Source organism: Tinamus guttatus, unplaced genomic scaffold (assembly GCF_059628265.1).
Source record: "Tinamus guttatus ecotype Peru unplaced genomic scaffold, ASM5962826v1 Tinamus_guttatus_pri_ptg000326l, whole genome shotgun sequence".
Classification (NCBI taxonomy): Eukaryota; Metazoa; Chordata; class Aves; order Tinamiformes; family Tinamidae; genus Tinamus; species Tinamus guttatus.
Window position 1 is genome coordinate 308,031 of NW_028288860.1, and position 10,667 is coordinate 318,697.

At 64.4% G+C, this 10,667-nt stretch overlaps 1 protein-coding gene across 2 annotated transcripts; it reads right to left on the reverse strand.

Moving 5' to 3' along the window:
* Nucleotides 1-201: 201 nt before the first annotated feature.
* On the reverse strand, nucleotides 202-9,423 carry LOC148593863 (maestro heat-like repeat-containing protein family member 7). Of its 2 annotated transcripts, none has more exons than XM_088529185.1 (21): nucleotides 9,349-9,423; nucleotides 8,906-9,031; nucleotides 8,518-8,597; nucleotides 7,960-8,080; nucleotides 7,523-7,609; nucleotides 6,849-6,953; nucleotides 6,230-6,410; nucleotides 5,687-5,796; nucleotides 5,401-5,550; nucleotides 5,040-5,194; nucleotides 4,715-4,862; nucleotides 4,202-4,389; nucleotides 3,977-4,114; nucleotides 3,405-3,522; nucleotides 2,880-3,017; nucleotides 2,328-2,504; nucleotides 1,551-1,697; nucleotides 1,146-1,247; nucleotides 940-1,042; nucleotides 665-721; nucleotides 202-362 (listed from the first exon to the last, which is right to left on the reverse strand). In XM_088529185.1, the coding sequence occupies exons 2-21, from the start codon at nucleotides 8,906-8,908 to the stop codon at nucleotides 202-204; spliced, it is 2,469 nt and encodes an 822-aa protein (XP_088385311.1). In that variant the 5' UTR covers nucleotides 8,909-9,031; nucleotides 9,349-9,423. The 2 variants fall into 2 exon arrangements, with proteins under 2 accessions (XP_088385311.1, XP_088385310.1); XM_088529184.1 differs by having other exon boundaries at nucleotides 1,542-1,697.
* Between the last annotated feature and the right edge of the window lie 1,244 nt (nucleotides 9,424-10,667).

The following is a 10,667-nucleotide window of genomic DNA, read 5'->3' on the forward strand; positions in this document are numbered from 1 at the left end:
GGAGAAAGAGGAAGGCCTTTACTGCTGGAGACGGCTCTACAAAGCGCTAAAGTGGTGGCACAATCAGGGGACAGGAGGCACTTGAGTTGTGGAGCTGTCCTTTTGCTGCGGGAGATGCCAGCGGGGATGCAGAGCACTTGCAGGCCTTGGGTGTGCAGCACGGTGGCGTTGGCACATTGGGGCCAGCTCTGCCCAGCAGAGTCACCTCCTGGCAGGAGGGTGACACCTCTCCCACACTCGGCAGAGCCAGCGACCGAGCGCTCCGAAGCAGGACCTTTGCCGTGGTGTGGTCAGGAGCAGGATGGTCTGTGCTGCCAGGCTGCGCACTGCGGGTTCAGCGTCGTTTTGCAGAGGCTGGAGGGCTGAGGTAGAAAGGAACAGAGCAGATAAGAGACTCCCGTATTTGCAGAGAGCCCAGGAATCCCCCCAGAACAGGGCTGCTCCCAGCCAGTTCTTCCCACAGTGAGGAGGGAGCACGAGGGAGCAGGGATCAGCTGCAGGTTGCTGGTCAGGAATGCCCCAGGTGACCCCCAAAGCCCCCTCCTGTCCCCACACAGCAGACAGGGCCTTGGTCGCCTGTGGCAGGGCAGGGAACTGGGGCTCCCTTCCAGGCTCCTCCTTCCCCCCTGGCAGGGCCAGCTGGCACGGCACTGCTCGCACTCACCCTTGCAGATCTCCTGCACCTTCTCCTCCTTCTGCCTCCCTTGCTGCCCGATGAGCCCTAGGCAAACACCGCCCGTCACCCCCGTAGTCCCCAGCACGGCCCTGGCAGCGCAGCTCCCGCTGGCCTTGCCAGCCTGGCCACGCGTCCTCCTCCCCTTGGGCAAGGCTGCCCCAGCACGGCCCCAGCGTGGAGGATGCAGGCAGGCAGCGAGGGCCTCGAGAGCCTCCTCGCAGCCCCTCTGTGTGCCCAGGGTTGGCCCTGGCCTCGTGGCTCACCAAGGAACCTCACGGCGGCCTCCCGCACGCACGCCTCCGTGTGCTGCAGGTAGCGCAGGCTGTGCTCAAGGTAGTGCTCCGCTCTGCTTTTGTCCTTGCGCACCTGGAGACAGCACAAGGCCATGGCTTGGCAAGGAGCCCTCCTGGGGAGCCAGCTCTGCCCCTTCTCCCCAGCCTGGGCCCAGGGACTCGGGCCTTGTGCTCACCAGGTGCTCCCCGATCTTCCAGATCTCCCCACTTCTGGCCAGTTCCTTGAGCTTCTCCCACTGCAGCAGGTGAGCAGCACTGGCGAGGGCTTCCTGAGAGGCCTGCAGAGCCGCAGAGAGCGCGAGATGCCACCACGGCCAGGACAAGACACCCTGTATCCCCCTCATGTGGGCAGGCCCCGGAGTCTTTCCCAGGCCCTAACAGGAACATGCTGCTTGGGACCAGCTCTGCCCCTCACTGAAGGCAGAGGCAGCTCCTGCCCGTTCCTGGGGACACGGGACATTGGCCCTCACGCTGACATGTCTTCCAGGGCGCACTTGTCCGCAGCCCATGCCTTAGTGCTCAGGCCCGCCCAAGCGATGTCAGCACTGCTTCCCCAAGGGCCTTCCCCGTACCTGGGCCACGCTCTGGATCCGCTCGCTCATGTGGAGGAAGAGCGGGACCAGGCTCCTGTGCACGAGCTCTTTCATGCCCTCTTTCCTGATGCCGGTCGTGGCGGCCAGCAGGTCTTTGAACAGGAAGATGGAGAGCTCTCGAACTGTGCTGTCCTCCTGCAGAGAGGGAGGAGAGGAGGGGAGGCCTCAGCAGTGATCCCAGGAACTGGTCATGACAGGAAGCTTTGCCTTTGTGAGGCCTCCTTCTCTCCAGGCGCGACTTTCCCCAGCCCTCCATAGGGGCGAGCTGGGGACAACCTCTGCGGATGCAGCCTGGACAGGGAGGGTTGTCGGCAGCAGCGGGACAAGGTCCCCTGGGCTCCGGCTCCCTCTGCCTCTGCCAGGAATTTCTAGGGCTCCATCAGGGCCCCCGTGCAGAAGAGGCCCACAGGGAGGGACAGCCCTGGGGCACGGCCTCTGCCTTGCTCTCCAGCCTGCTCCTGCCTCCTAGCTCATCTCTGCCCAGGCCAGGACAAGCAGCGCAGGGAGTCAAGCAGGAGACAGAGCAGCTGAGGCAGAAGCGGGGCTGGGGATCTAGTCCCACAGCCCAGGACCCCAAGGGCAGCACAGGGAATGGGCTGACGAGCAGAGGGCAGAAGGCCTCCTGACAGGCAGCAGGGCCTTTGGTGGGAGCTGCAAATCCACCTGCCCATGGGCACACGTGCAGAGGGACACACAGCACTCATAGCCACGCGAACAGAGCCCCAAACCCGCTGGGAGAGTCTCCGGCTCTCCCCCCAGCCTTACATCCTCAAAGTGTGGGAGAAGCTTCTCTGCCAGCCATGGGACAAAGGGATAGGAGATCTTCTGATCCAGGTGGCTGAAGAAGTTTTGCAGCAACACCAGGCTCTCCACACGCACATCCCTTCGATGGTCCTGCAGGCACTCCACGATGTCTTTAGTGAGGCCCCACATTTTCCTCCTCTGTGTGGAAGACACAAGTGCCTCGTGTGAAGCCAGGGCAGGCCCACAAGGGCCCTGGGTGCTGATTCCCCATGAGGGCTGCGGGGCAGGGCAGCCCTGTCCAAGGGCCCCTGGGCATGCCAGGGCCTCTCCATGGGGGAAGGCTGCTGCCTCCAGGCCAGGAGCCCTTCCCGAGGGCACCGCAGCCGTTGTCCTTGTGCAGCACAGCCAAGGGGCTGCCATGAAAGAGTCGGGGCAGAGGAAGGGCAGCGGAAACCGGGGAGCAGCTCCCATCCCTCCTGATTGGCAGCAAAGGCCAAGGCCCTGGGGGAGCCAGCGCCTCCCGGGAAGCCCCAGGCTGCCAGCACGGCTTCTCCCGGCTGCTGCCCTACTCACCATCTCCGGTCTCTTGCACAGCCTCCGGAGGCCCTGGAACGCCAGGCTGCGCATCTCCAGGCTCGGAGCCTGCGCGTAGCTCAACAGGAGCGTCAAAACGTCCCCGTCCATCTTGGCCACCTCATAGCACTCCAGCAGCTGAAAGGCAGCGCACGGTGAGAGCCTGGCAGAGCCGGCAGGACTACCTGCAGTGGGCAGCCCCGCATCCCAGCTCTCCTTCTGGCCAAGGGCGCCTGGCCCTCACAAAGGTCAGCGGAAAGGAGTCAAGGCCAGGGCCGTTGACCAACATTACCCAGAGAGCTGTTGATCAATGTTAAGGAGCCGTTAAGGAGCCATTGACAAACATTACCCAAAAAGCCAGAGACCAACATAACCCAGGGAGCCATTGACCAATATTATCCAAAGAGCAGTTCACCAACGTTATGCAAAGAGCATTGACCAACATTACACCCCGGCATGTGCCCAGTGTGAGCAGAGAGCTTTTAGAGGCCCCTCCGGACAGGCACCGTTCTCCATGAGGCCCACCTCGACATAGAAAGCCATGGCGGGCAGGTGATGGAGCTGGTCCTCTGGGCTCCTCAGCAGGCTGAGCAGCTGCCTGGAGATCCAGCAGCACAGGGGTCTGCACGTGCCCCTCATCACTCTGGCAGGAGGAAGAAGGTGCTGTTGGTCCTGAGCCGAGCAGGCAAACCTGCTCTGAAATGGCTCAGCCCCCTCAGCTATTTCCCAGTGCAGGTCAAGGCAGGCGTGGGCAGTGCTGGGCACATCGTGACTGCAGCCAGCGTGTCCCCAGGGCTCTCTGTGAGGGGAGCCCAGGCCCCAGGGGAGGGCACTCCAGGGCTTTGGGAGGGCAGCCCTCTTTCAAGGCATCCGCTCCCAGCACTCCCAACACCAACTGCTCCCCCAGCAGCTCTCACCGCTGCCATGGGGCAGGGAGCTCCCATGGCCGTTTAGCTGTGTTACTCCCTGCCACAAGCACTGTGGCTGCAGTCCCTTTCTTGGAGAGCTGGAGTTCCCCTCCCTCCCAAGGAAGGACATTTGTGACCCCGAAGCCGAGGCCGAGGTGCTGGGGGAGAGCAGGGCGTAAAGGGCTGTACCTGGCCAGCACAACGAGTCCCCTCTGAGATGACTCTTGCTGCAGCAAGAGCTCCCAGCCGCCGCTCTGCTCGACAGCCTGTGCCACGTCCGGATAGCCAGCAGAGCGGAGGAGACCTTGCATGGCCTCCACGGCGCACCTGCATGCGAGCAAAGCCCAGGTCACAGCGGCAGCCTGGCCCTGCCTCCGGGCCCAAGGCACAGCCGGGACGAGCGGGATGGAGCACCTGACGTGGCTGCTGGCGTGGGACTCATCCCGCTGGCTTTCCCGCTGCAGGGGATGGGTTTCCTGGCGGGTGAACTGGGCTGCGGAGAACAGCTGAAGGAGCAGCGCCAGGAAGAGCGGGCAGAATTCCGCCTCCACCGCCTGCGGGCAGACGGGCTCCTGCACGATGGCACGCAGGGCTCTCATTGCCTGCGGAAAACAAGCAGAGACACCTCAGCGCTGAGCAGGGCCTGTCGCAGTGCCGCAGCCCCACGGGAGAGGCTCAGCACAGCCCTGGGCCTCAGGAAATGGGACTGGGGGACAGGGTAGGACGGTGATCTCCTGAGCATGGCCAGCCTGGGTGTTGGTGCTCTGAGAGGCCCAAGCAGCTCTTTTCAGCGCTTTGTGCTGGCGCGTGGAGGGCTGGTGCTGGGCATGTTGCATCCGTGGGCCCGGGGAGGTCCCTGCAGGGCAGAGGGGCCCAGGGGGGCAGCTGGCAGCCTGGGGCAGAGTGAGGCCTCATCCCACAACTCACAGCCAGAGGAAGGACGCCGGCGTTGTCCGCCTCCCAGCTGGACAGCTCGTGCAGGGGCCACTTCTCCATCCAGCTGAGCAGGTTTTCCAGCACGTCTGCCGCAACGCGGGGCTCCTCCATGAGCACCTTCCACATGGTGCTGGCAGCGCTGCAGACCCGGAGGGCTGGGTCAGGGGCCTCCTCGGGCACGGCCGCAGCCTGGACAGGCCCTGCAGGCGCTGCCCCCAGCCACCCCTCCATGCTGGCAGCCCCAAGGTCCTGGCTCTGCACCTTTGGGCCCGTCTCCCCATGTGCCATGCGCTCTGGAGGCTGACGAGCCCCGTACCTGTTGCAGAGCGGGGAGCAGCACAGCAGGCTCACGGTCACCTCATCAGGGTAGGAGCGGGCCAGCAGGCAAAGAGTCCTGTTCAGGGTGACCCGCGCCGACGACTCCCTGACGTCCCTGGTGTTCTGGTGCAGGCACCGAACAACCCGTGGCACCTGGCAGAGGTGGCGGGGAGAGGGAGGTCACTACCAGAGAGCAACCACTACCCCAGCTCCCACACACATCCCGTCCCCGCTCCAGCACTGCCAACGTTCCCTGCTGCCTTCCAAGGGCGTTGGGTGCCCAGGAAGCCTGGCTTGGGCACGGGGGCCAATGTGGCAGAAGGCTGGAGCCCCAGGCACACCAGCTGCAGGCCGCTTACATCTTCCAGCGTGGACACAACGCCCAGCACAAACATGTTCAGCATGTGGGTGGCCACTGCTGTGCTGTAGGTGCTGCAGTCCCGCATGGCCTCGATGGCGGTGACGATGACATCTGTCCTCTCGGCCGGATGGAGGTTTTTCAGAAAGAGCTGTGGGAGGAAGGAGGTGAGGGAAGAAACATCCCACTGTGGGCCAGGAAGTGCGTGGCCCCTGCTCATTTGCGTTGCCGTTGCTCATCCGAGTCTCCTGATGGCCAAGAGTCCCACTGAGGGAGGCAATCCTCACCAGCATGATCTCGCTGATGTTGGTGGTCCACGAGAGGCAGAGAGCATCGTCAGCTTCCCGCTCCGTTTGGGACTCTGCAAGCTCGAGATTCTCCTGCAAGAGCTCCCTGCCTGAAGAGGAACAGAAAGACAGAGCGGTGAGGAGGAGCAACGGGGACTTGGAGACGGGGGATGTCAGGAAGAAGCCAGCCTGGAGGAGAAGAGGGGCCGGCCAGTGCTGTACGGGGAGCAGGACTCCCAGGGAGGGCCAGGGCCTATTCCAGGGCAAGACAGAGGGTAACAGCTTTGAAGGGCCCCAAGAGCCTCGTTGGTTTCATTGGACTTTCTGGTGTGCAGCACCGCAGAAGCCCGAGCGTGAGCAGGGCGTGCTGGGCGCTTTCCAGAGCAGGGGTGTCCAGGACAGGCACTAACAGATTGTGCCCCTTCTCCTCCATCAGCCATGATTCCTGCTGCTTTGTGTCATGGAGTAGAGGGCCGGGGCAGTGTGCTGCCTTCCCTGGCCTTGCCATGATGTCCCTGTCCCCAGAGTCGCAGCTGCTCTTACGTTTTCGTCGCACGACGAATCTGAAGAGGCCATGAAGAGCGTCCAAAGCCCCACGCTTGGTCTCTGCGTCCTCATAGGCAGAGCAAAGGATGAGCCTCCCCACCAGCTTTCCCAGGATTGGGAAAGAGATCTTTCCAGAGGAGGAGGAGCTCTCATCAACTCCTCCATGGCAGCTCCAGACCTGGGCAAGAGAGCGGTGCATCTATGGGGCTGCCACAGGGCGTCTATGGAGCAGCCACTGAACAACCAAGGGGCATCCGTGGGGGCAAGAGCACAACCTTGGTGCATCTGTGCGGCATCTATGGGGTGTCTATGGGGCAGCCACGGGGCACTGAACCCCCCCCCAGGTGCTGATGCTGGCAGCATAGAGGGCCCGAGGGAGGGGGGTCCCCTGGGGGTCTCCTCCCCCCCGTGCTCCCCCTGTTGCCCCGTGAACGTGACGGTGGTGGCTGAGAAGCACGAATGTCCCCAGCACCTGGCGGTGACGCCGGCCGGCTTTGCCAGGGAACAGCGTTGTCAACGGTGTGCCCCAGTGTTGTGAGAGGGAGCCTGAGCTGGAGAGAGCTCTGGCCTGCAGGGCAGGGGCCAAGGGGCGGTGGGGAGGTGCCGGGCTCCTTACCTCCGGCAAGGAATAGATGGCCAGCCACTTGGTGAGGCCTGCGATCCTCCCCAAGGCCCTCTCCCGGACAGCAGCCCTCTCCACGCTGGTGAAGGGCAGCAGGAGCTGGCAGGAGAAAGGGGACAGGTCTGCGCGGGGCGCACGCAGCCGCTGCAGCAGAAGCAGCTCTGCGCAGCCCCTGGCTGCACTCAGCCAGCCCCGCACGGCTCCTTCCGCAGAGCTGCAGCAAAGTCTGCAATGGGGACCTGTCCCTAGGATGGGCAGGTCCCCGAGGGTCTGCGCCCCATTCAGCTATGGGGAAGAAAGCCCCAGGGACAGGGAGGAGAGGGGCGGCAGCACCAGCTCCATCTGTGCAGGAGCTGGAGGAGAGGGTCCGTGTCCTGCTATGGCTGCAGGCAAGGAAAGCTTTAGGGGCAGAGTTGGCCCAGGAGTGCTGGGGACGTGGCTCTCTCATGGCCTGGGAGGCATCAGTGGAAGAGGAAGGGACTTGGGCTGCAAGCAGGGGACACTGGGCTCATGCCAGAACACAGTGGGGAGCCCCTGGTCACCCAAGAGTGGTGGCTCCTGTCCCTGCATTGTGCTGCCTGCCCATGGCTCTGAGGGGGGGACTCTGCACTGAGGGTGTCACGTCCCTCGGAGGGCCCCACGCAGCCCTCTCTTTGCAGGTGCCAAACCTCCAAGATCGCCTGCAGCTCCAGGAGCCTGGAAGTGGCAGCGTTGAGCACCAGCACGTCCAACATGCTGTCCATGCTGTCCAGGGTCTGCAAGAAGCACAGGAGGTTGTGGCCCTCTTTCAGCACTGCCTCTGGCCCACAGCAGACTGAACTGAACTCCTGCGGCCAGGGGAGGACCCCGCTGCCCTGCGGTGCCCAGGCAGAGGCCTCAGGGTAGGAGAGCTGCTGCGCACGGAGCAGCCCGTAGCCTTGGCCCGGGGCCCAGCGCAGAGGAAGGGAAGCAGAGCAGAGCCCTGTCATTGCGGGCGGCGTCTGCAAAGCGCTGCAGGCCAGGAGGAGGGTGGGAAGCAAATCTGAGCTCCTGCCCTGCAATCACCTCAGCACAGGCCAGCCAGGGACAAGGCTGGGGACCTCCCTGCAGCTCACCCGACACGTACCTTGCAATAGAGGGGCATGCTGAGGTCCTCCATGTCTTCTCTGGGAGGCAGCAAGAAGACAGTCCGGAAGCAGAGCTGCAGGAGGCTGCTCTTTTGGCCCTCCAGAAGCAGCTCTGCTGCACTGCAAAGACAGAGAGGTGCCTGCTTGGCACGGGTGCAGGGAGCGCTGCCTGGGTGCCCTGGGAAGGGGGACGTGCAGCTCCGAGGCAGGAGTTCCAGGCTGCTCCAGAGAGAGGTTGGGGGAGCCTTGCAGGGGGGTGTCCCCCCTTCCATGACACTGCGCCAGGGACAGAGGACAGGCCTGGCGGGGAGGCCTCGCACCCTCTGAGCCATGTGCCCCGCTCCCATGGTAAAAGCCAAGGTGCCCCGGGGAGCTGCAGACACCCCTCAGCCCTCCCGTCTGTCCTGCTGACAACCCCGCGGTGGGGAGAGCGCAGGCCCAGCAGAGAGGAGCACCAGGCTCCCCCCCACAAGAGGGGACAGCTCCCAGGCAGGGACAGGGCCATGAGGACCCTGCTGTGGAGAGGCGTGGGCCAAAGCAGGGGCTGCCATAGGTACCTCATGGCCGTGATGGCAAGCATGGCTTGCTGGCGCACGGCTGTGCCCAGCTGCTCCTTGGGCTCCTCTTCCAGCAGCACCTGGAGAGCACAGCCAGGATCCCATGGGAACTGCAAGCACCCGGCGCCGGCAGAGCCAGCAAGAGTCCACCCGGCGGGCAGAGCCCTGGTGCCTCCATCCCTGCCCTGGAGGCCACAGCGAGCCCCACCGCGCCAAGGGCTCAGCTCGCAGGGCTCCTCGGGGACACCCGGGCTCCTGTTGGCAGGAGCTCTTTGCCGGCAACGCGTCCTTGCCCCAGCCCAAGCAATGCACAAGTCCTGGCCTCAGAGCCGGGCCTCTGCCCAGGTGGCCTTGAGCCCTCCCTCAGCCCTGCTGCCTCTCCCCTCACCATGATGTTCTCTGCCAGCTGGTATCTGCAGCAGAAGACATCCAGGCCCCACGCCAAGGCCTTGGAGCTGCTGCCGCGGCAGAGGGTGCAGATGGCCTCCAGAAACCTCAGCTTCTGCACCGGGTCCTGACACACGGGGCAGAGAGACAGAGGGAGCATGAGAGCAGAGAGGGAAGGTCGGCGGGAGCAGAGCAGCCGGGGACAGGGAGAGGCCCTGTGGAGGCCACCAGGCCTCTCTGGAGGCTCCCAGGAGGCCACCAAAGCTGCTCTAAGGGCCAGCCACGGCTGTGGGGCCAATCCCACATCTAGGGGCCTGGACCCATGCGTGTGGGGCCAGACCACGGATGGGGACCCGGGAGCTGCAGCTATGGGGCTGGAACCCATGGATGGGGGACGGGAGTCGCTACTATGGGGCTGGCCCTGAGGGCCACGGCTGCACGTACCTTTGGTCTGCTGCTCACAAATCCGTGGATGAAGTGCAGGGCTTCCTCATCCTCCCTGGACAGCTCTGCCCAGGCGCTGATGAAAGCCCTGGGGCCTGGGAGAGGAGAGAGGCGGGAGTCGTGGAGAGCCGGAGCGCGGGCAGCAGAGGAGCGCCCTGCGCTCTGCCCTGCGCAGCCCTGGCTGCTCCCCCGGGCACAGCCTCCCGCCGGCCCCGCGGGGCGCGCGGTGCCCAGCGCGGGGCTGCGGTGCCGGGCCCGGCGAGGCCGGGCTGCGGAAGGTGCTGGCGGGCGGGCAGGAAAGGTCCCTGTCCCGCAGGCCGGCACTCACCGTGGCTGCACGGGCCCCGTGTCGCCTGGGGCTCGCAGCCCTCGGAGGGCGCGGGGGCAGAGCTGCTGCCCTGCTGAGCCCCGTCCTGCTCCCAGGCCACCCGGGGGCGGCTGGGGGGTCTCTCCTCCATCCTGCGGGAACGGCAGAGGGGTGAGGGGGCGGTTTGGGAGCCGCGGAGGGTCCCCGCGGCCCCGCAGTGCCGCCCAGCCCCAGCGCCGTCGCTCTCACCCAGGCGACGAGGAGGGAAGGCCTCGGGAAAAGCCTCGACTCTTCGTGGCTTCCTGGACACCAGGGAAAGATGCGGCTGCGCTTGGCGGCTCCTCCACGAGCTCCGCGCGCTCCCGCCTCTCCCGTCGCTGTCCTCCCGGGCACTGCGGGCTGGGGGCCGTGGAGGGGACATCACCTGGGACACTGTGTGTGTCACGAGATGGGCTCACAATGGCCCCCCTGGCCAGCGCCTCTGAGGTCCCCTCTGCAGCTGGGAGCTGGTCCTGGAGCAGCAGCCGGAGCTGCGGCTGCCCCAGCGCCTGCACAGATTCTGCACGTTTTTTTTTTTTCTTGAAAAACAAAAGTGATTTTCAGAGCTGGGTGGGATGCAGCCACAGGGTCCCGGATGGCTGGTGCCACTGCAGGCGCCCTGCTCCCCTCTGCCCAGCCTCCCTCTGCAGCTCTCGGGGGCTCTGGCCTCCCGAGGTCCCTGTGAGAGCTGCCAGGCCCCGCAAAGGACTTGTTTCAATATTAGAGAACATCCTGAATTTTCATACATGCTCAGTTCAAAGGTTTGGCTAATTTTAATGGCAACGTTCTCCAGTGATGAAAGAGCAGAAATCTTCAGGAAGAGTCCGAACGTGGGGCGAAGTATTACTGATCTGCCCTTGACCTTATGTATCCACGGCTCTGTCCATTAGGCTGTTGATGGAATCTCAATGATCTCTCTGCATGTCCTGATGAAATTAATCATTTCTAAACTCATAATTGCATCGGATCACCT